At 37.2% G+C, this 24711-nt stretch overlaps 1 protein-coding gene across 1 annotated transcript; it reads right to left on the minus strand.

The window, feature by feature from the left end:
- Positions 1-4353: 4353 nt before the first annotated feature.
- Positions 4354-21800, minus strand: LOC118565623 (T-cell surface antigen CD2-like). Its single transcript, XM_036146053.1, has 7 exons — positions 21683-21800; positions 10273-10578; positions 9256-9537; positions 7589-7693; positions 7426-7487; positions 7253-7327; positions 4354-6304 (listed from the first exon to the last, which is right to left on the minus strand). Exons 1-7 carry the CDS (start codon positions 21759-21761, stop codon positions 6227-6229), a joined length of 987 nt encoding a protein of 328 aa, XP_036001946.1. The 5' UTR covers positions 21762-21800; the 3' UTR covers positions 4354-6226.
- Between the last annotated feature and the right edge of the window lie 2911 nt (positions 21801-24711).

Consider the following 24711-nt stretch of genomic DNA (forward strand, 5'->3'; position numbering starts at 1 on the left):
ACGGAACACTAGCTGCTACTACTGTGAGTAGATGTATAACGAGAGACAGGAGAGTGACGTGAACAATTGATAAAATGCGACACGACCATTCAGACAGCGGACACTTTGAAAAAGATCTGATACCTATCTAAATTAGTACCACATCTGGAAGTGGAAAATATTATTTTTTTGGGGTGAAAAGATCGGAATAGGGCCGTTCACACAGCCATGAAAAAAAAAACAGATATGGGTCGCATATGGGCAGAAAGATTCGATTTGGGTCGCATTTCCCTGCAGTGTGAACATAGCCTTAGTCAACCCAGGTCTAAATAATTCAGGTAAATGCGGGTCCGCAGCTTTACTAAAGAGACCATGAGGTCAGTCACAGATTTACTGATGCTACAATGGATAAGTTGTGTGCACCATACTTCAAACCAACTAACATCTTTTGATGGAGTCTTATGAGGAATTCAAGCACATCATACTCAAGAAAGGAAACAATGCCGTTACTATAAAGGAAGCCAGGTGTTCGACAACTTATATGGCAAACAAGTGTTACACCATTTTCCGCGACCTATCATATTCTGTGACTCTGGAGGGCACTTTTTCGCTGACCTTTCAATAACTCCTGCTAGAAAAGCAACAGAGGGATGAAACCTTTTTAGGAGCAGTGTGAGGCCGGATGAATCAAAAAATGCGCAGTTTTTCAGTGTAAAGGTGACAGAAGGATATGGGGTGCCGAATGTAAAATTTCAGATAAAATTCTATAGCTGATATATTTTGATTATTTAGCTCACTTTTCTCACATTTAACTCCCTTTTCTCACATTTAAGACAGAAATTCACAATAAACAAGATCTTATATGCAATTGTCAACAATATGTTTATAAAGTAAAATAAATAGTTAAATATTAAATCTAAATGTTAAATCTATATCTAAATGTTAAATCTATATCAAAATGTTAAATATATATCTAAATGTTAAATTTAAATCTAAATGCTAAATCTATATCTAAATGTTAAATCTATATCTAAATGTTAAATTTAAATCTAAATGCTAAATCTATATCTAAATGTTAAATATAAATCTAAATATTAAATCTATATCTAAATGTTAAATCTAAATGCTAAATCTATATCTAAATGTTAAATCTATATCTAAATGTTAAATCTATATCTAAATGTTAAATTTAAATCTAAATGTTAAATCTATATCTAAATGTTAAATTTAAATCTAAATGCTAAATCTATATCTAAATGTTAAATTTAAATCTAAATGTTAAATCTATATCTAAATGTTAAATCTAAATGCTAAATCTATATCTAAATGTTAAATCTATATCTAAATGTTAAATCTATATCTAAATGTTAAATTTAAATCTAAATGTTAAATCTATATCTAAATGTTAAATTTAAATCTAAATGCTAAATCTATATCTAAATGTTAAATTTAAATCTAAATGTTAAATCTATATCTAAATGTTATTTATTTACTAATAAACTGAGCAAAAACAAAGCAAAAAAAAAAAACACACCAAAATAACAACTAATATGCCAACAGGACATGATAATCTTTTATAAAAACTTTGTATGCAACCAGAGTGAGATACTGACATATAAATTTAAAAAATGTCAAATAACGTGGCTATGCACCTTTAACAGTTGTTAAGTCACTGGGCCTTGTGGTTTGTAGTTTTTCTTTTTGGGGCTCTCAGATGGACTGAATATCAATTCTGTGCACTAGTTTGTTCTTGATGAATCAACGAAACGGTGCTCTCTAGAGTCACAGAAGCTAATAGGTCATGAAAAACGGTGTAACTCCAGACGTTGACAACACCTTTGCTTCTTAATTAGCTATTTCCCTAATCCTCTCAACACATGCAATAGACTATTAATGGTCTTAGACACTCGTAAAACACAGGAGGTTTTCCACAGCTGTGGTATTCAGATACTAGCTTCATTTACACTGATTTTGAAGATGTGTCCCATGATGCCACACAGCTGATCTGCACAGCACCTCAGCAGCCTGGAGCTGATGCCAGTAATTGTGTTTGCCAGCAATTTTATTTTTAAGAGAAACAATTTTATTTTAAGAAAATCCCATAAAGTTATTACTGCTGAGAGCTGAGGGAATGAATGGCTTAACAGAGCTATGACTCTGTGCAAGTTTGGCAACTGTACTAAAAAGAAAACCTAGGCTTATTCTTATTATCCTCTATTAATGATGAAAAATACGCTGCTCTAACTTTGCCAAGGAGCCGCTTCATACCCCGTCCCCATTCCAGGTCGCAGAGAGTTCCACTCCACCCTGTTCTGCCATTTCTGTAGTGTGCTGGGGGACGGTGTTATAAACTGTGTGGGTTGATACACCCAACAATTGAACATTTTCACTTATATACTCCAGGTTAAGTGGTAAAGCATGCAACTCGCCGTGATCGAATACCAACTGCTTGTAACCAACTGGTAGCTTCAGCATCCTTCAGCTTGAACACCAATTGCAGTGCAAAAATAATAATGCAATGCAATAATGTCCCTTTTAAACATGCAGCTTCAAGGTTACATTTGTCAGTCAACATTTACTTTGTTCCTCAAAGGTGTACACATCAGATTTAATTTTCTTAAAAATGAGACCTGTGTAAATCATTTTACAAGCGATGACGGCGCTGCAGCATCTCTGCCTGGGGGTTGGTTTGTTTTGCCTGATCTGCTACGTTGACGGGGCGGGGAAGGCGTGTTCGGCCCAGCTCTTCTACTACATCAGGACAGCACAACAATACCTCTGGTTAAGCTAAATGTTTTTACGTCATAGTGATACACTGAAATCTAGGACATTTCTGGGGACAGCTTTTGCCGGGGATAGGTCATCCAAAACGGGGACTGTCCCCGTAAATCGGGGACGTCTGGTCCTCCAGCACTATAACCAGTGCTTCAAGTGCACTGGAATGCAGTACCAGCACTTTAAAATTTTACCCCTCAGCATACTGGGATTTTTTTCCAGCTTTCCTCAGCAGTCAGTACCCCCCTGCTCCTCTGACCTCTCCACAGTTTACAGCTTTCTTGATGAAAGTATATTGCCCTAAAACAAGCTGGCACCCATGGACTACGGCCCATTCAGGCATCTCACACAAGACAAATTACAACCCCATCGTAAACTAAGTTGCAGTTATACAATGTATTGACCCCAGGCAACCAGCAGAGGGTACTGCTGCAGGTTATTAAACAGTAAAGGAGACACTTTGTTATGGTGTTGTGCCCCCTTCCATCCACCAACCCGGTATTCCGCATCTTGACTTTGCTACTTTTGCCACTGCCACATGCTTTCGGACAACGCAGCAACAACTTCTAAAAATCTGTTCCCTTTTTCATTTCCTCAGGAAGACACAGCAGAAGACAGGGATTTAATTTCATTCTCTTCATAAATAGATGCGTTGTTGACGGTGTTATTTCCTCAAAGTGTTTTGCATTAGACAATGTAGCCCCCTTGAAAAAGAAGGTAATTATTCATAGGAGCTGGCTCCCTGGTTTAATTTAAATGGCACTCTACACCAATGACCCCACCAGGTGGTGGCCATTGCCCCATGTCCTGGCCACCCCACTGGCCAGGGTAAACTGTAGTAGCATCAGTTTACCTTTTCATCCCATTATGCACAGCCAGCAAGGCAGCCGCTCTTCTGGACCTTCAATCGCGCTTTTATTTGTATCTGCCAGTATCTACTTTCCCCTAGTAAGTATTATTTTGTTCAATAAATGAATAAATGTACACCTTATTCCTAATGTAACTACGCAATGAAAAGGAATTGTTGTTCAACTCAAAATGTCAACTGTACTGTTATTGGTCTATGGACATTAGGTCATTAGCAACATTAAAAATCAAACAAAAAGATATTACTGGGTGTTTACTTAAGTCTTTAAGATGGTTTTCTAACGCCACCCCAAGAATTTAAGTGGCTCCATCTGGCCACCCCTATGAAATATTTCTGGAGGCGCTGCTGCTCTACACATCTAGAGGAATCCCACTTAAGCTGGAAAAATATTCTACTGTTGTAGACTAACCTTTACATTTAAAGAGGCTGCACCAAAACCAGTTGATCTCAGATGGACCTCAGAAAAGGGTAAAAGTGGGGCTGTGGGGCAAAATCTTTGAGAAATTCAGACCAAAGCATTGCAGTTCCACTTTATATAGACCACAACTGAATCATTTCATTGTGAAAAGGAAGCATGACATGTCCCCTTTAAAAAAAAGCGCTCTCTGAATGAGAAAGGCATTATTAAAGTGTGTGAGATAGGTTAAATGTGTGAAAGTAAACTTTTTGTTATCGTACAATAAAAAAAAATCTATGACAAAGCTGGACGAAAGACTACACAAATCAACCTCAATAAGACAAATAATATATTACACACTAAACTGACATATACAACGGGGAATAACAATTTGTCTTTATAATATCTACATATTTACAAAATGTACAATAAAATTACAAGATAAGTTACAAATCCCAGAGGCACATTTAAAAACAGGAAGTAATACACATACAAGCTTAAGTTTATAAAAAAGCATGAATAAAATGGGACAATAAACATCAACTTTCAATATTTTGTTGATCGTTGGCTGTAAATTAGGTTTTATCAAACAAAATCTTTGCTAAATAGTATACACGTAATCCATTGTTCAGTGACTTGTTGACTAAGTCTTTGTTCGTTTTACCTTCTTACACTCTCTGATGCGCCAAAGTAGAAGGAGAATCAACAGATTTTGTTATATTTTAAGGAAATATGATAAACATTATGTTGTGACGAATGTTTTTAAAAAAACAAACCTTATCAAAATGTATTGCTTGCATTGTCCACCATTTTCTGAGACCTCGGTCAGACCTGGCACAAGCATAATACCTGGGCGATCCGATCACGTCCTGACAGCGGTAAATACTGCCATGAACGAGGCCAGAAAAGTTTTATCAGACCACCTTCCCCCTTTATTTGTATTAGTTTAGCATTCTAAGGCTCACTGAAGGACTCCTTGCTGACCTGACATGACCCCCTTCAAGCAGAGGAGTTAGTACCTGGACGGATAACTGGCAATAAAGTGTTGTACAGATCCGGCTCTATTTTCAGTTAAATTAAAATGATTAAACAGTCATGTGGGGATATTTTAAAATGATCATTTTTGAAATTCTCCCCATTTTCTGAGGCTTCTCTGTAGTGCAATCTTTGTGAGGTCTTTGAAGCTGATTGTGTCAACAGTTGTTACCATTTAGGAAAATGTCCCAACTGCCACTTTAATTTCTACACTGTACTGTATTCATAATAAGGTGTGTAGAGCGGCAGATGCTATACATTCTCCTTTGTGTCTGCTGTGGTGTCTGCTATGGCAGTGTGAATACCTGGATAATATCACAGTCCAGTGATTTTACTGTATCACCAGCAGACCTGCAGGTGGGGTTGTTGACAACCTGCTGTGAGATATGGCTACAAATGCTTTATTGTTGTTGTTTTTCTGGAAAAACCAGTGATGTGATTTAATCATGCAGTTTCTATTTTAATACATGAAGTATTCACACCACATTGATTAAATTAACTTTTGCCAGACAACAAAATGTTAAATGTGTGCTATCGTATTGGATTTTTGTATGAATAGACCAACTAAAAATGATGCAAAGAATGCATTTTACAACAGAAAAACCTGAAATCTTTGCCATGCATGTGTATTTATAACGGCTCAAAATAAAATCCAGTGCAACCAATTAGCTTCAGAAGTCACATTGTAAAGCTGCCTGTGATTTCATTAAAAACTCATGGGAGATGAATACTAATGTATGGCAATGTTTTAAAACTTTGTTTATAAAAAGAACTTTGAAAACCCTTTATTAATTGCTTTCACTTCACAGTTATGAACTACTTTGAAACGGGTTCATCACATAAAGACCCAATACATTACAAGTCTGAAGTTGTAATGTGACAAAATGTGTAAAAGTTCAAGGTGTATGAATACTTTTGCAAGGGACTTTCCATCTTAATCAGCCAGGAGACATGCTCATTCCAGGTCTGAAGGGGCTTTCAAAGTCATACATGGGCAACAGACGTGTAATTAAAAAACAACAACACATCTTTGCCGCAAAATCACCCACAATCTCAACATGGTTAAACATGTCAGGAGGTCTTGGAACGAGTCTCTCATTGCATCTCCATTAAATCCAACTGTTTTTTTTTGAGGTGCATCAAAAGTTCCAGCAGATCAAAGTTCAGAGCATCTAGGAAACCTCCTGGTAGGGAGACACCGAAGCCTTCCTCATGCGTTCAATCTGGATCTTGTCGTAGATCGTCTGAGGCTGGATGGGTGGTAAAACAAAGTAAAAAAAAATAATATTAGCGTCACAATATGATGCAAAGCTTACTAAATGTTGTTTTTTTGACAAGATTAGTTTTTCCAGGAAGGGTTTGCATAGCAAAAAGAAAGAAGCTAAAGAGCTGGCATGAATTCAGCAGTTTAAAAAATAATAGTGCTAAGGATTTTACTTTATAGGATTTTACTTCTAGTTTTTTCGAGTATTGTGAGGTTCTCAACCAAAACATACAAGCAGCAAGGGTCATCAGTGTTAAATAAGCACAGTATCACGGTGTCATTATTGTAGGTTGCAACAATAAATGCAGGGTGCTTGCGCAAGTCTTGAAAGTCTTAATAAGTATGGAATTTTGAAACACTGTTTTCCAGACCCTGAAAAGTCTTGAATTTTGTGTGAAAGTCTTAATAAAGTATGGGGAAAAAAATGTGTGGTAGAATTTTACAGTATGCTCAAAGGCATTGTGAAATGAGAAATAGGAAGGTAGGCTATAAAACTATAATTTTACTAACTGGTGACGTACTATATTAGCCTAATGGAATCAAACACTTGTTTGATGTGAAATTCATGTACTGGTGATTTTCATGTTTTGAAACGTTTTCATCAGTAAAAGCATAATTTACTGTGAATAATGCATTTGTTCATTGAATACTACCCTATAAAAAATAAAATTTCTAATAAACAGTTTGTACAATCTCAACCAATGAAGTAGGCAGTAGGCACACAAGTATACAAGTACATAAAGTTAAGGTCTTGGGAAAAAAAATATCAGTTTTAAAAAAGTCTGGAAAAAGTCTGGAATTTTAATTTGGAAAAAGACCAAGCACCCTGTAAATAGTTTAAAGACATATCATTTATACTAGGGAAGTAAAATGTGTTGGATTCAAAGTTTCTTTCCTTCATCACTGAAGTTAAAGTATAAAGTTTTGGTCTTACCATTGTTTGACCTGGTCGGGCTTTGTTTTCGATTGTGTCATACAGGGAGCAGGGCTTTGAATCAGCTGAGGTGCTCTGCAGGTTTGTGTGCACAGGTATCAAGAGAAAAAAGTCAGTCGGGAAACTAGGAATCATTTTAAACATCTGCTCACTGTGAACAAGAGCGTACTTACAACTTCAGGGGAGAAATCCGAGATATCAGCATATACCGTGAGTTCGTTTGAATCGCTGCCTCCTTACAAAAAACAAAATATCAGAAATTCTTCAGTCGTTAGTAAACAAGCCACAATAATGCTGCGATAGCTAAAATAAATGACTCATTCAGTAGTTTCTTACCAGACCATCTTCTTTTGGAGAGACAAACGCTTGCTATGATTATAATAATAATTAACAGCAAGCCTCCTCCTGCTACACCGAGAATCCACTGAAGGGGGAATTTACCTGCAAATGATAGCAATTTAACCATAAATCATGTTTAAACACAAAAAGAACCCTAAAATAGCTAGAAACAACCTTTCAAATGCACAGAAATAAATGATGGTCAAGAAAAGTGCTGCAAGAGAAACTACCATCAACATAATGTTCTGCAAACTACTTAGCTCATATATTACTGTCAGTAATAACTCACAGACACACACAAAAATAATTAAATAGGAAATTCATGCTCCAAATATCAAATCACTCAAGCTTTAAAAAAAATTACAAGTATTTCAGACATTTGCTTTCTATACATGGTGTCCTGCAGAGAAAAGAAAAAGTCAAAGAAAATGCGAGTATATAATTATTCCCATTGACAAGGTTTGGCAGGTTGATTAATTTATTCTTAATTAAATCAATTCAAAACCAACAGAATCATGGCTAAAGTTTTATCTTAAATTTGGTTGTGAATGTCAGTTGTCGTGGTCAGGTGAAGGTATTTAGAAAATGTCTAAATTAAAATAAGTCGTTGTTCGTGTGACCAAACTTTGTGATACAAATTATCCAACAAGGCTTTTGAAGTATCTGTGAAGATTATGCACTGTCTGGCAAACGTATTCACATCCCTGAGCTTTACCACATTCTGTCACATCACCACCACCAACGTCAATCTATTTTAGAAGAGAATAGAAATATCCTATATAGTCCCTCAGTAGAGAAATGTAGTTTTACCAGCAGCAAAGTGAAAGGCAAATCAAAGCATTCAGGGTCACACAAATTTTAAAATATAAAAACAAAATAAGAATAAAAGACCGTTCAGTAAGGGCAATTTCATAACATACAAAAAAAAAAAAATAAATACAAAAAGGAAAAACGGGGCAATGATTAAAATGTCATAATCTGATTAACTGACGTAAAAATGAGTAGAATTATTTCACAAATGTACAAAATTTGCTTGTATACCCATGCATAAAACAATACACTATTAACAAGAATAAATAAATAATACACGAGTAAAGCAGTGCATAATTTGGGATTAGAAAAAGAATTATAAACTGTTTTATTACTTTTTTTGAATAATAACTTGGATATATCTAAATATCTTCAAGTAAAATCTTTTGCTTACAGAAATCACCAAACCAGCAAACAGGGCTAATCTGTGTCTAATCTAAGTACAAATGCTGCTGTTCACTGAAGGCCTCCGAAGTTTTTAACTTTCAGAAATTTGTTCCCATCATTATTTTATTTACATTTATTTAACCTTTGTTTAGACAGTTACTCTGGTTGAGATCTAAGATGTCACCTTCAAGAGAGACCTGTTTCATAGAACAACGTAAAAAAACAATACAATTTTACAAACAAGGTAACAATTAAATAAAGTATATTATATACTTTTATATATTTTAGATACTTTCTGATTCACAAAGTTTCCCTTAAGTATTGCCAGAAAAGGAATTAGCAGACTCTGGATCTGTGATTTTCTGTGTTTTGTGTACTTGCACCTTTTTTAGAGCAATGCATTACAGAGATTTACAGGACCAGTGGACTTGTGCTGTTATCTTCAAACATGAAATTTCTGAACATACCTTCAGAAGGGACGAGATCAGTGTTGTTTCTACACGTCACTGTTTCTTTCGCTGACATCTCACTGACGACGTTAGAGGCAGTGCAGGTGAATGTTGTGTCTCCATCTTGTAAAGTGATTTTGTGTTCAAGCCTGTGACCTTCATAGGTTTCCTTTCCTACAGTCCAGGTGTAGCTGATGTTGCTGTGAGAAGCTGCTCTGCATTCCAGGTAAACTGTACAGACTCCCTTTGAGTCGGGTTTACTGATGGTAGAATTCAGGTCGGGCTTCTTAGATATCGGCTCTGATATGAGAACAGAGGGAGAAGAAGAGAGACTCTCTAAGAATCTGATTAATCACAGTTTATCATCATTTACCAAAAGGTAGTGCACTTTTCCACACAGCTCTAGGTATGTTTGGGAGGATTTTATTCTCTTAAAATAAATGAAATCCTCATTTTTTAAAATTTTCTCAGGTTATCTTTGTCTGATATTAAAGTTCCATTATCTGAACCATGTATGTGTTTGAAACAAAAACTCCAAATGAGAAAAAAATAAAAATGGGGCAAAAAGTTTACACTAATCTATCTACTGTCATGTTAGGGATCCAGCTTGCTGTGTGCTGTTTAGGTACATCACAGCATATCTCAAGTCCTTCATTTATTAAGACAAAGATGAATAAAACTGATTCAGTAAAAAGGGGTCATAATTATTATAGTTGATCATGGAATGAAGTACATCAACAATTTATGTCATAATAACGATTAAAGAATAGAAAGCATCCAAAATAAAAGGCGTCTTTTCTATGCACCAGTTTGCTATAAAGTAAAAAATGTGTTTGGCATTACACTCAAACCCTGATCATTTTAATTTAGTCACTGGAGATGATATAAATTCAGCCAAGCTGTTTGTCTTGTGTTGTTCTGTAGATGTTCTACATGTAAAGAAAAATTTCTGAATAAAGCAGTTCTTTATGAATTTTGCACAAGTTTTCATTACCCAGATGTTTTTAGTTGCGTGAATTAAAACCAACATCTTACCGTGAACTTCCAGAGTGATGAAGACTGTAGGTCTTTGTTTGTCATTGGCTGATGAGATAAAACTGAAATCACCAGAATCTTGCAGGGTCAGGTCTCTTATTGTTAAACTAAAGTTCACATTATTGAACTGCATTCTGGCCTGAAAGGGATTGTTTTCTATAACATCTAAACTTTGGTCTGCAACCTTTGAGTCTCCATATTTCCATACTGCCCTGCTTACTCCTTCAGTTGGTAAATTTGAGGAAATCTCCACAGAGTCTCCAACTTTTTTATGAATAACTTGTTTTCCTCCAGAAGCCGCCACATCTGAAAAACAAAAACGCATTATTAAAAATTGAGCAAGCAGTTCAGATATTCTTTTAAACATTTTGTAAAATGTCCAAAAGCTTTTTTGAGTCATTAGAAGAGCAAAATCAGCCATTAGTGCTAAAACTCTTAACTGCACATCTTGAGGGATCACACTTGGTGAAATCACTCAAAGCCACTCAAAGTCTTCAATTTAATTTTTTTAAATATTTTTTTATCAAAACAGAAAACAATATATAGTTTGGAGTGGATTTATAAATTAAAAATGCTTTCATAGTAAAGAACCTGACTAATTGAAAAATATTTTATTCACATACCCATTTTGTAAATCACTAAACCACTTGAATCACTGATAGCTATTAATGTTGAAGCATTTTGACCCATATGTTTAAAATTGGACATGTTTGACATGTAATAAGGCTCTTTGTAATTTAACGTGTTCAAGTCTTAATTATTAAAGTCTCTTCCTGTCACTAAGTGATTACTTAATCCACAGTTTGTAGTTTATACCCACTGCTCTTTTGTGTTTCTGTTCATGATGTTGTACAGATACAGATAAAGTTTTCCAGAAAAAACACATATAAAAAAAACTGACACGCCAGTGACGGGAAGTTTACCTCTTTTCGCTCATTTTCTGTAGAAGAGCCGGTTCTTTTGACCGCTGAACTGCTCTTAGTTAAAGATTTTTTGTAGATCTATATTTTACCTTAACTTCTAGAAAATCTGTGTTTTGTGTGTTGAAAAACCTTTAGTGTTCAGTGTTTTAAAGAGAAGCTTATAACTGCAATTTTATGTACTTAATTTGATATTACACACAACCCCTGTTCATGCCAACTAGGTCACTGGAGATTACAAAAATAAGACTGGTTAGTTACAAAACCAACCATTCTTATATTTGTTTAATATTCTAATCAAACGTTTTTGCTGTGTGTCGACTGAAAGATACAGCTTGGCCCCCAAAGCTCACATCTCACCTAGAGAGTGTGAGCAGAGACACAAGGGCCTGCTCATGGGCTCCACTCTCTCTTAGATCCCTGCTTTGTTGGGGACATCGCTTGTGTGTCTACTGTGAGGAATTGGAAATGTTTTTTGTTATGACTCACGGCTAAGCTGCAGCCTCGTCTAACAAGGTACAAGAGGGGAGAACAGTCAGAATTGGAGTGAGAGTTGGGGCAGATCAGGGATGAAGACTGCAGCTGGGCCGTGGGTGTGATTACTTTTAATCTCTGCTCTGATTCTCAATAAAGTGCCGGATCAATCCACCATTTCCTTTTATTCAATAAGTGATTGGGGAATCAGTTATCCTTATTTCCCACAGCATTGTGCAATATACCAGAAAACTGCAAAAAAAACAATCATCTGAATCAGAACCGAACTCTCCTCTAACCTAATTATAGTTTGGAGGTTCTGATATGTCTACGCAGGTTTGTGGTGGAACTCGCTATTAAAGGTATTTTTATTTTGCAGTGAAGCTGCTCAGCTTTGTGCTCCATTATCACTCGTAGTTATAATACGAGACAATGCTACACACACTCATACTCTCCTCACCTCAGTCTGCTGTTTCACTAACACCTATGCGTCTGCTCCCCCGCTCTGTTTTCACATATGGCTCTCATGTTTCACCACAAACCATCGCAATAACACGCTTTTGCAGTTGGGTCGGTAATCATGCCACACTATCTGACTGCATCCAGATCTGGCTTAACAAATTTAAACATGTCGGTATAATCGCGTCTGGGGTCAGATTGGGTCGGTTCCCCCCACCCCATTGCAGATTCTGGTCTTGACCTCCTCTCACACTAAGATGTTTAGTCTAACTCGACCGTACTGACTGACTGCGGCTAGTGCAGAATTTCACTGAACCCTGGACTGTTCGGTGCCACGGGATTAAAAAGAAAATTGCTTATGCACTTTTTTACAGTTACATCAAAATATAAAGAATGTTGTTTTTTTCGTTCCACAAAATGAAGAAAATCAGTTTTGATCCTGAAACAACCAGGTTTTACCAAAATAAACATAAAAATCAGACACCTCAGTTTATCTGGGAGATCCTCGGATCATCTGACATGAATCTGACATGTTATAGTAAGATCCCCCTGCTGCACTGACAATCAGAGGTAGGAGCAATTAAAGTAAAAAGAACTACATTATCTAACAATAACTAATGGCTAGTAAAAACAAGCACAAGAATCAGAGAAAGAAAACTATTCATGTTGTGAGACCTTCAGTAACACTGACGTATCCAAACAAAGAATGATGCATCACGACAGATCTTTAAATGAAATGTATTACAGCTGATTTAAATTGGGAAATGGCAGGGGTGGAATACATTTATTGGTGCTGTGAACCATAAAGAGCAGAATGTTTTTTAAATTGTAATTAAACTGGAAGATCATCTTCTATGGGCACTATGGTTACCCTCGCCCCAGAGAAACCTTTGTTATTATTTTGCATCAAAAAGGTCTTCACAGGCAAAGGATGAAGCAGCATCTAAGATTGTACCAAAATTAACCAGTCATCAAATCATCAGGAACTTCAAGAAGGAAGGGTCAGCTGCTATGAAAAAAAGCTGTAAGGTGCCCCAGAAAGTTCAGCAAGAGCCCAGATCATCTCTTAAAGAGGATTCAACAAAGGATCTGGGTTGCCACCAGTATAGAGCTTGCTGGTAAACCAGTGAGTGTTTCTGCAAGAACAGTGAATTGTTCATCTTTGTATGTTAGCCTGGTATGAAGAGAGGCACATACGAAACAAAGTTATAAATCATTTTCTCCATTGAATCTTCTTGAGACTATTGGGGTCGTCTGGAAAAAGAACAGCACGGAAAAGAAAAGGTGAATGCAACCACGAGTCCTTCGTGAAGGACTGCTGTGTAGAATGTGATCTCTTCTGCCATTGTGTGCTGGGGTAGCAGCATCAGAGCAACTGAGTTAAAGAAGCTCAGCAAGCTGATAAAGAAGCCTGGCTCTTCTCTGGGGACTGCTCTGCAACATTTAGAAATAATAGTGCAAGTATGAATACTTCATAAAATAAAGAAAATAATGGAGAACCCGGACCATCTTCTGCACAACAGCATTGTATAAAAGCATGTATGTAGCTTTGCCCAAGACATTATAAAATATGTTTAAAGTGTAGCAAGAGATTTTCTGAAAACTAGTCAAAATTACTTTAGTTCACGTCACCAACATTGGTTCCCAACAACTAGTTACCAGGTCACTGGTAACTAGTTGTTATTGATGCAACTAAATAAAAAAGTTTGATGTAAAAACAAACCTGCCAGAGTTACAGTAATAAATGGAAAGGCTATTTTCTTACTCCCAACACACTAGAACCAGTGATCAATCTAAAGAGGATAAATAGAAATCAAGTTCTTATTAACTGATTACTACATCTGTTGGTTGTTTAGATTAGCAAATAGACTGTGTTAACTTGGTGGGTTATTATCATGGTATTGATTTTCAGCTTTTTGAAAGTTATAGTGCATTGCAAAAGTATTACAACCCCCCCTGGCTTTTTCCCCCCTATTTTGTTACATTCCTGCTTGTAATATACATATTTCTATCTTATTTTATGTAATAGATCTGGACAAAATAGTCTAAGTCTATATATAAAACTGAAAGTTGGCATGTGCATATGTATGCACAGATACACATGCAATATCAGATCAATCATATTCGAATGATAAGCACATGGTACCATAACAAACCTCCCAAGAGAGGATTGCCCACCAGAACTCACAGACCAGGCGGGCATTAATCAGAGAGGCAGCACAGAGACCAAAGGTAACCCTGAAGGAGCTGCAGAGCTCCACAGCAGAGACTGGAACATCTGTCCATGATATCACAATAAGCTGTGCACTCCATGGAGGTGGGCTTTATGGAGGAGTGGCCAGAAAAAAGCCATTACTTACTGTTAAAAATAAGAAGGGTAAAAATAAGAAGGAGATTTGAGTTTACCAAAAGGCACGTAGTTATCTCTTCAACTGTATGTAGGAAGATGATCTGATCAGATGAGACTAAAATTAACTTTTCACCCACCAAGGAAAACACTGTCTGACGCAAATCAGACACATTCCATCATCACAATAGCCCCATCCCCTCAGTGAAACATAGCAGCATCGTGCTGTGGGGATGTTTTTTTTTTTTTTTTTTTTTTTAGCAGCAGGGACTGGGAAACTGGTCTGCGTGAAGGAAAAGATAGATGGAGCTAAAAACAGGGATGTCAGTAGAACCTGTTAGTCTGCCTGTGATTTGGGGGAGGAATACTTTAGCAACGCAATGTATGTTACAAAATAACATGTATTGACATTTATTTAAAGATTCATTTAAAATTACACAAGAATAATGCAAATAAAAAGGAGTTTTATTTGCCACTCTACTAATGAATAGATAAAGTACTAGTCCAGTCTTTTTTTAAAGCAGCTGTTTATGGCTATGTGTCTAATAATTATGCTACCCACAGTAGACAGACCAGATTAGTTCTCCTTTGACAAGAATCACATGTATGTGTTTCCCTCATCTACTTTTTAATGTCTGCTAAAAACGGAGGTGAACATTGTACTGCAAGTATGACATATATGTACAATATAACACGAAAATCTCTTTAGAAAGTACTGAGCTACCAATTTATCAGAAGAAAAAAATGAACACTACTATTTTCATGTTATTCACCATTTTAAGAGTTAGCCCTTTTAGTGTGTGGTTTAAAATTTGCTGGAACTTCTGCAGCTTCAAGAAGGAAGTGTAATCAAACAGTTCATAACAGAGTTTTATTTTGTACCAGCAGCCATATGTGGCTGTTCCTGTTTTTGGGAAAACAGGGTAAATGTGTCATACTTTTTAAAACATGTACCTACGCAGAAAATGCTAAATTAAGCACCCACATACTGATAGAGATTTTAAAGTGAAAGGACAACAGTACTTGGAGGATGCCATGTTTTATGTTATTGAAGAGAAAAAAAATACAAATGAGACAGAATAAACATTACCATCAATGGGTAAGGCAGGGTTGGCTGAAAGCATGTAATCTTTACTCAGATTATCAATTATCAAATGTTTCTGCCAGAAAGTTTACTGAAAGGCTTGTAATTACTGGTATTACTTCCCTGATGTTGGAAAGTTGAGGTTCTCATCACAGCCTTAATCACAAAAATCCAGTATGTCTGTCTTGCATATAGATTTCAGTGATTGTCATGTATACACATTTTCTTTTGCGCTATAAGCAAATATTTTGCCCATGAAGTTATTTTCATGGTACCTTCTTTAACGAAAATATAACATGCATTGTGTGAAAGAGCAGCTTATACTTGTATTGCTGAAAATGGTTAGCCTGGATATTTGGCATATTAATTAGGATTGCTAGTTTTTAAACTAGCAAAGAACAACTCCACTAGTTTATAGTAAACTATTAACACCTGATGTTTCATCTCTCTCACAGACCCAAGATGAAACGTCAGGTGTAAATATCACATTTATTTGAGAAGCCAAGACCAGTTTACTTGAACAAACCATGTTTTGGTATTTAGTGGCCCCACGTCACTGTTAATTCTCATTGACCTAGCAAACATCTGTACGAATTTAATGCTGGGTATAATTAAAGGATTGCCCAAGCACCACAAGTGATCTTTGAACCAAAGACGGAGAACCATGTTTAGCCATAGATGAAATAACCTCCTGCTCCAGTTTAAATCGTAACCTTTATCCCAAATACATTTTAAAGGTTCTGTATTATGCTTTTTAAGCTTCGCAAAGTCAACTATAGGCACATATATGATGAAATATTGCCTTTGGCGCTAAGGTATATTCATTTGTTCAGAAAAAGTTGTGGTTTTCTGGAGATATTTTTCCAACCCGAAAGAAAGACGCTTACCTTCACAGCGATAATGTTTCTATGTGAAACACATCACATAGATAATTTAAACACGTAGGGATACATCTTAAGTGTGTGCCTATGTTAATTGTATTGAGTAGAGCAGCTAATTCATTTTATCTAAATATGACTTAAATATATTATGTGGGCCTACTGCAATGCACAGAGTCCATACACGGTGTAGTTAATGCAATGAATACTTGTTCATGGCTCTTTCTAGATAAATTGGCTCTGTGACATGGAGGGGATCATCCTGAGGTTGTGTTGAGATGTCAAAGCACCAATTGCTTCAGTGGCTTTAAATCTCAGCTGGGCTTTTGATCAGGTGAGCTGTCCAAACTAGCACAGTGATACCACAGTCTCTAAAGATATATTCATACCTTTGGCAGTGTGGGCATGTACCAAGTCTTGCATGGAAATGAAATCAGCATCTCCATTAAGCTTGTCACAAAAGGGAAGCACAAAGTGATATAAAATTTCCAAGTGGAAATTTGAGCTGGCTTATAATCAGTTAATGAAACACAATCAAAACAAACTGTGGAAGCTCCACACTTATCGTCAAACAACTTCATCCTGTGCCTCTCCACTCCTCCTCCAGAGTCTAGGACCTTAATTTCTAAATTAAATTCAAAATGATTTTGCACAACTGAGCTACGGCATGATCTTTTTTCAGACACCTCTCACATTGCTTTGAGTACAAAGCCAAAATTGATATGTATAACACGTTTAATGTGCAAAGCAACGTAATGTGTTGTCCAGTGAAAGGCAACAACATAAAAGTTCAAATGTAAAAATGTACCAAATGTAAAAATTTTCCTTTTTTGTTTCTTAAATGTAATACATTTCTTAAAGGTAATACAATTCCTAAATATACATCTACAAGATACACACAAACACGTGTGCACACACTGATAAACATATGCACACACAATATTATTATTATCAAAACACAAGATAAATCCAAAATTTTCTCTTAACAACAAGCTTGTCATATATTTAAAAGTTAACTATAGAGTTTTTTTTTATAAAAAGAACCACCTTTAATCTACTTTTGTAAACCTTTCCACAAGGGACCTTTTTTCACATCTATGAGGAGTTCATTCCATTTCATCGAACCACCAACACAAAAGGCAGCTTGGGCTGAATTGGAAAAATAGTTTAACTACATTACCATATCACATGGATCTAAGTAATCTTGTAGGGCATGGTTTCCCAAACTGTGGTGCGTGCGCGGGCTTCCACTAGGGGGTGCGTGAGGCGAAAACTGTAATGGTGTCTGTTTTTCCCCCCACACACAATAAAGATGTGTAAATAAGCATTTAATTTGTAAAGCTCAAAAAACTGTTAATTTAATCATTAAATAAAAATGTATTGTAATGATCCTTATTAGATTTTATTGCTAAATGCTGTTGCACCCTTACTGTTCCTTTAAATCAGATTGCTTTGGGGTCATAGCGGAAGAAATGTGTAACTTCCAGGGAGAGGAGTCGTGCTTCGGGGGACCGGCGGAGTGAAAGCTTTCTCGTCCGGTTTGTCCTAAAATAAAGTGTTAGCAGCAAAACCTCGGTCTGGTGCTTGGATGTCATAACGGAACGATACATTATTAACACGAAAATGTTAATAAACTGTATTTATTTAGAATAAATCTTCTTCTACGCTTCATTTTAAGATTAAAAATCTGCATTGTGCTGTATATGCGCATATGTGGTCTCTGCTTCAATAATTCTCGCAAATATGCTCAATAGGCTGAAATCAGGGGAACAGGTGAGACATCTAAGGTGAAAGTTAGTTATTAAAAAGGAGAGGAAGAGAGTGAGAGAGAAATTGGAGGCAACAGAGGAGAAAATCGCAACGGATCCGGGAGTAGAAAACGAGAATCAGAAAATGTCTCTTCCTCTCTCCTGGCTTTACGTCAGCAGAGGAAACATTTAATTTGGGCCGAAAGTTTTATTTACGAGATTAAATTGAGTGTCTCGGTCTCTCTATGGATCGCGCAGCGCCTACAAACAGCGCAGCTGCTCATGGTGCCACGACTTTGAACTGGTGACAAGCTCTGACGCGCACACCGCTGTTGTTACCGCTGCTCCTGGAAAAAAAAGATAAAAAAAAAAAAAACGCTGCTCCTGGGGGGATTTCTTGACTATTTCTTGACTATATATGACTCACGCACAGATGTGTAATACTTTTCATTGCGATTCAGACAGGCACAGACTGCACCGTGCAGTTCATTTTAAAGAGGCAGTTTTAGCGCATATTCAGACAGAAAAGGGCTGGGGGAGCTGAGGTGTGTTGCCGTGGGCGTGTTTACCCACTGAAGGTAACCGCTGTAAAACAATGAGAAAGATTTCTCTGATTAATAACATCTTTATGGAGCGCTAGAGTTATTGTTACTCCGTTATTAGCCCGGCCAGGCAGACTGAATACACGGGATGTAAGCCGGTTTGGGAGGCTCCATACTCTCCGGTCTAAAACAGGCCGGACCAATCACAGTGCGGGAGGCGGGACATTACAATGCGTCACTCCCAGTGCCAGAATTACCCACAATGCAGCAGCACTTTTCTGCAACAATAAGAGTCACTATACAGAGATTTTGGTTGCTTGGTGCCTTGGAAAATTAAGTAAGTACATGCAATAAACTATGTATCCTCTGATTTTTTTTTGTTGACAAAAACGGCAAAAATCATTAACCGTAAAATTTGCTGGATGGCATAACATGTTTCACAGACTAAAATTACAAATACAGAGCGTTGCCCTTGGGTTTTTTGCGTCACATCTGTCGTTATCTGATTGGTTTTAACCTGTTGACACGCCCCTGTTAGTCCAGCCATTGAAATCGGGCTGTACCAGCTCCTTACCAGACTAATACGCCATGTATACAGCTTAAGTCGGTTTGGCTGGCCAGGCAAGTCTATTATTACACTCAAATTTTGTGCTTAATTTTTTTTTATTTAACAGTCAGTGAACTGAGATAAGCTTCAATTTTGGGACTCTGAGCTTTTGCACAAAAGATAATTATTTCCGTTTTGCAGTGATATCTGCAATACACTTAATAATAAGGGGGGATGTACAAGACGCAAGTCATCAGACAATAAAGAAATGCAGAGTTGTGAGTCATCTGTGTATTTTGTGATAATTTATTTAGTATTTCAGAATAACATGTGCAAGGGGAAGTGCATAAAGATTAAATTGTAATGGTGGCATAATTTCATCTTGAGATATATGCACACACTGCCAACGATGTGGTTAAGGAGGACCCAAGCGCAAAGGGTGGTATAAGCTAAGAAGTTTAATAATAAATAAAGGGAGCAAATCTAGCACAGAGGAGCAGGGTGGCAAGAGGAATAAATCCATGGAGAAAGCAGAAAAACCAGCAAGAGAAAAAGAGAACCAAACAGCTTAAATACAGGAGAGAAGTAAGGAGAAGGGGATGGCAAGCAGGAGGGACTAAATAGATGGAAATAAGGAACAATGAATGGGCTTTTTTTTTTTTTTAACCAATGTTTATATGCAAGTCATTTCTAACGCTAAAAAGTTGTGTTTCTCTGCTAGAATGAAGAAACCAGACTGATAATTGTCAAACATATTATTTTTCTAAAGATAATTATTAGTGTGATTAAAAATTACTTTTTCAATCATGTTACTAAGAAAATATAAGTTTAGTATTGGCCTTTAATTTGTTATAATGTTTGGATCGATATTGTTTAATAGCTGGCATGATCATTAATAAGTGGCTTAATATCTGTTGTTTTAAACACCTCAGGGCAAATTCCTGTCAGAAGTCGACTGTTTGTTATATATCAGCTAAACAGCTGAATATGTGGACAGAATTGGATTAAAACTAGGAATGGACCAAGCTCTGGTCACATCTGTGGGTGGTGGCTCCTGAAGCAATAAATGCACCTACAGTCCAAGCATAGTCAATCTCCCTCTAACTACTTTGGGCCTCACTTCAAAAATCCTCATTGCTTGTTCAGACACACTTTTTCTGTCCGCTCAACTTCCATTTTTATAAAGCACAGTGAACAGCTTCTCTAGCAATGACCTTTTTTGGCTCTTGTACTTGTGGTGGTTGTCATTGACTGCTTACTGTAAATCTCCCCTTGATTGTCATGCCCATCTCTGTATCTAAAGGTTTTGCTCTATGTAATATTGAAACGTTTTAAGAAAGCAAATCTTAAGGTTTCGTTGCAGTAACCCATAATAACCACATGTATTACTCTGTGTGACCTGTGAATCACTTTTTGAACCAAATGCCTAAAATAAAATTGTGTTTTGTTGATAAGCTAACCTTTTGAGTTACAACCTTAATACAATAGAGCATGTGCTGTCTGAGGAAGAAATGCTCCATCTAATTGGATTAACAGATTGCAGTTTTAAATGAATCCATTTGCAAGTTTCTGTATCAGTCAGCTGCGTTATTTCCCAATGGAAAAGTAGAAAAACCGCAAACCCTGCCGTCAGTGGAAAGGGAAACGTAACAGTTTGCTTATCTCATCACTTTCGGTTGGCACAGTTGCTTTTGGTGGAGAGCTGACAGGAAATGCCTCCGTTTCTGCTCTTGTTTTTGTCTTACAGGTTTTTTGAAACGCAAAAAAGCAAATGGGTGATTGAACTCTCACTCATCAGAAATGAGGAAACATTTGCAAGTAACCCTGTGAAGTTTGGTCTGTGAGACCGAACCCTTTTGAAGAAAGGAATTGTGTTTCATTGTGACCTACAACTTAAAGAACAAAGCAGGAAGTGACAGAAAGCGATAGGATCATCTATCCTCAAGTTGCAAAACTCTTCATGCATATGTAGAGGGAAGAGTGTTAACGCAGCCTAAAGCAAACCGCTAAATACTACTTTTTATATTAAGCCACAACATGCAGAAGGTTATAAATACTCACAAGGAGAATAATTAATGAGAACACTAATTTTCAGAACTAAAACCATGATGTTTTTCTTTGGATCTTCCAATGCCAAACTATTAGGTAACTTCAGTTTTAAAATGGGGCATGAGTTCTTATTTTAGCAGAGCTTCATTAATGAGAACGTCTTACGTTTGAAAAATCAATTGTGAAAAACAAAACCCTATAAAACAAAATCAAACAGGTCCCCCAAGATATTCTACATTTTCCAAGAAGGCATGCAAATATCCCGGTCCATTGGAACAGTTGTCTAATTCTTCGTCACGATTGTAACTACAGTAAAATATCCGCCATACCAGTAAAAACAGAAGACATATCTGAGCACGTACTGTGGAGGAAGACCCCTAGAAGCAGCCCGATGGTGTACGTGGACAAGCAGCTCAGGCGGCGAAGGCGACCACCAGCCATCTCTGTGGGGAGAGGAGCAGAGTCTGTTTCCTCTTCTGCACTCTGCGCATTGACAAGTCAGCACAGAAAACAAGAGGGGGAGGGAAGGTGGAGAAGGCTTAACTAAAATGTAGAACAAGAAGCAGGCGTAGCTGACTGCAATGAAATAGCAGTGAGTATTTCAGGACATAATCTGCAAGCACAGAAAAAAGTAAATAGATTATTTGTTATGGTACTACAGTACTGTGAAAAAGTCATTCCTGCCTTACACATTTCTTCTAGTTTTACTATCTTTGCATGCCTAAATGTATCAGATTATCAAACAAATCTTAAAGCAGCCACAGACCATCTAACCACCACCACCATGTTTCCCTCAGAACTGTTTGTGTTTCCTGAGATGCTGTGTGATGCAGAAATAATAGGACACAGGCCTTCTGGAAATCCCTCTTTTGTCCCATAAGTCCATAGAATATTTTCCCACAATTCTTGGGGATCATCGAGATGATTGTTTGGCTAATAGGAGACAAAGTTTTGTGTTCTTCTTGATCCGCAGTCGTTTTTGCCTCAGAACTGTCCCATGGAGGTCAATTTTTGCCAAGTTTCTTTAATGATGAATCATGAACCCTGAGTTTAATTGAGGAAGCTGAGGTCTGCAGGGCTTCAGATGTTATTCTGGGCTCTTTTCTGACCTCTTGGATGGATCTTCACTGTACTCTTGCAGTGATTCTGGTTTGTCAACCACTCCTGGGAAGGTTCACCACCATTTACATGTTTTCCCATTTGTGGCTAATAGCACTTACTGTTGCTTCCTGGAGTCCCATATTTGACAGTGCTCTATTTTGCAGTTAAGTAGAGTTAGTGTGTTCTAAAACATTGTTTGTGGTAATGGTGATAAAAAATAATTAGGGACCAAAAATTCCCAATAGGTGTGAGGACTGACCTTTCTAACTTTGTGAAAGGAAACCCTCATGTTGCTGCGAACTGAGCTGCTCAGCTAACCCAGCCATGCAAAGACCCTAGTGAGCTCAATATTTCAGTAAGATATGAAGATCTAGGATAAGATTCTATAACAACATCTAAACAGGAAGTAGAGCACATCCTGTCATCAGTTATTGATGGGGAAATACTGACGTGATCTTTCTTCAGTCTAGTGAAATGTCCATGCCTCATTTGGCTAGCTTAGTCAAACATGCAAGGATAGAGCTTTATTTACTCAACCAAAAGAGTTTCAAGACAGAAAAGATAACAATTTGGTCAGGTTTACTGGACTGCATACACACTTACTTGTCAGAAAGCATTACTCTGGTTGTTACTTTTGATCTTACACACTCTCTCTGTGCAATCTATGATCGGTCTTTGAACCTGAAGGTTTAATAAATGACTGAATGAGAAGGCCTTTGCTGTATGCTGTTATAAAACAAGTTTCCAGTTTTAGCTTCAGAGGAAGAGATGCTCTCAGCCTTTGAGATAAAACCTGAAGCCTCCGGCTTGACAGGACAAATTGTTTCCCTAGGCCTATGCTGAAAATTTCTTCTGAGTTTTTTCGAGTACATTTTAATTCGCTGGGTTCAAAATTTGGCATGTGCCTGGGTCAAATATGGCCTGAATCAGACTTCAGTTGGTTTAGCACAACAAGGTTTGGTTATGGGCTTGACAAAGAAAACTAAGTTTGGTTTTTACCTCAGGAAAACAGGTTAAAGTGACAAAAGTCTAATATGTGAGCTACAAGAGAGTGGGCTGAAAAGAATGACAAATCACCTAGATAACAAAACAAGTAATATTTGGGCTCACATAAATCATTTCTGCTTAAAAACGAAACCTGAAGATTTTTAAAAGACTTTATTGACAAACTGTTAGATTTGGATAAGATAATCATACTCAATAAACACTAAATTGAAAAATTGCCAGTCTATACTCATGAAAAAGCTTATCTTCCCGTCCCTCAAGAAAAATTATTTTCCGGACTATAAGGCACACTTAAAATCCACTTGGGAAGAATATGTAATGTGCTTTATAATCCGGTGTGCCATATGGCCCGAAAAATATGTTAAATCTCATTAATTCTTTTTCCAAAGGTCTAAATTTTTCCATATAACTAAAACTTGATTAAGTTCAGAGCTCTCAACTCTCACGCAAGGACAGTGTGACACACGCAATTCCCTGACTTCACACACACACACGCCACACATGGCATTTCTCACGCATAAAAATAACAATGGATCATATGGGCTGCGGATGATTTGGTCAGAGAACTGTCCATTCAGAGCCCAGTCTAAACCCCGCCTCCTGCGGAAATGATACAGATTCTTTCATAAGTCATTTCTGCTGCAGTTCGTGTTAACAGAGCATCAGGAAGAGCAATCCGAGTTTGAAATCATTTTGGTCTTAACCAGCGGTGAAAGAAAGCCAGTGCGGTCTGGTACGCAGGAGGCAAGGGGGGGAGAGCGGCTGCCTGCCAGATAAAGCCTTTATTCAGAACCAGTCATGGCTGCACGCTGGATCAGAAAAAAAAGGTCCGCTAACCAGATGCGCACGTTTAAGGGGCATTTAAGGGACTTGTAACTTAAGGGGTTTCAGCTCAGACCCGTCATTCCTCCGCTTCCCTCTAAATGAGCCGTCAACAGTCTTTATTTATGCATTTTTTCCCCACTGTTTATTCTTCCTGTTTATTCTTCTATTTTTCCCCCACTAATGGGGGAAAAAATATGCCCACATCACAGCCTCAAACCGGTATAATTTATGCTGGTACCAGACGTTACCAACAAAAAATAGTGTTCTTTTCTACAGACACTTAGGACCCAGTGGGGCGCAGAGCTTGAAAAGCTGCGCCTGTACTGATAGAATTTGGGGTTTCAATGCATAAAAGTGCTTTACTTCCTATATAATTCCACCTTTAAGACTATTAGTGTGCTGAAACTGAAGAAGAAAGTAATAATTCTGGCCGCTCCGACCACAGACAAAACGTGTCCTC

This window comes from Fundulus heteroclitus, chromosome 14, assembly GCF_011125445.2.
Source record: "Fundulus heteroclitus isolate FHET01 chromosome 14, MU-UCD_Fhet_4.1, whole genome shotgun sequence".
NCBI lineage: Eukaryota > Metazoa > Chordata > Actinopteri > Cyprinodontiformes > Fundulidae > Fundulus > Fundulus heteroclitus.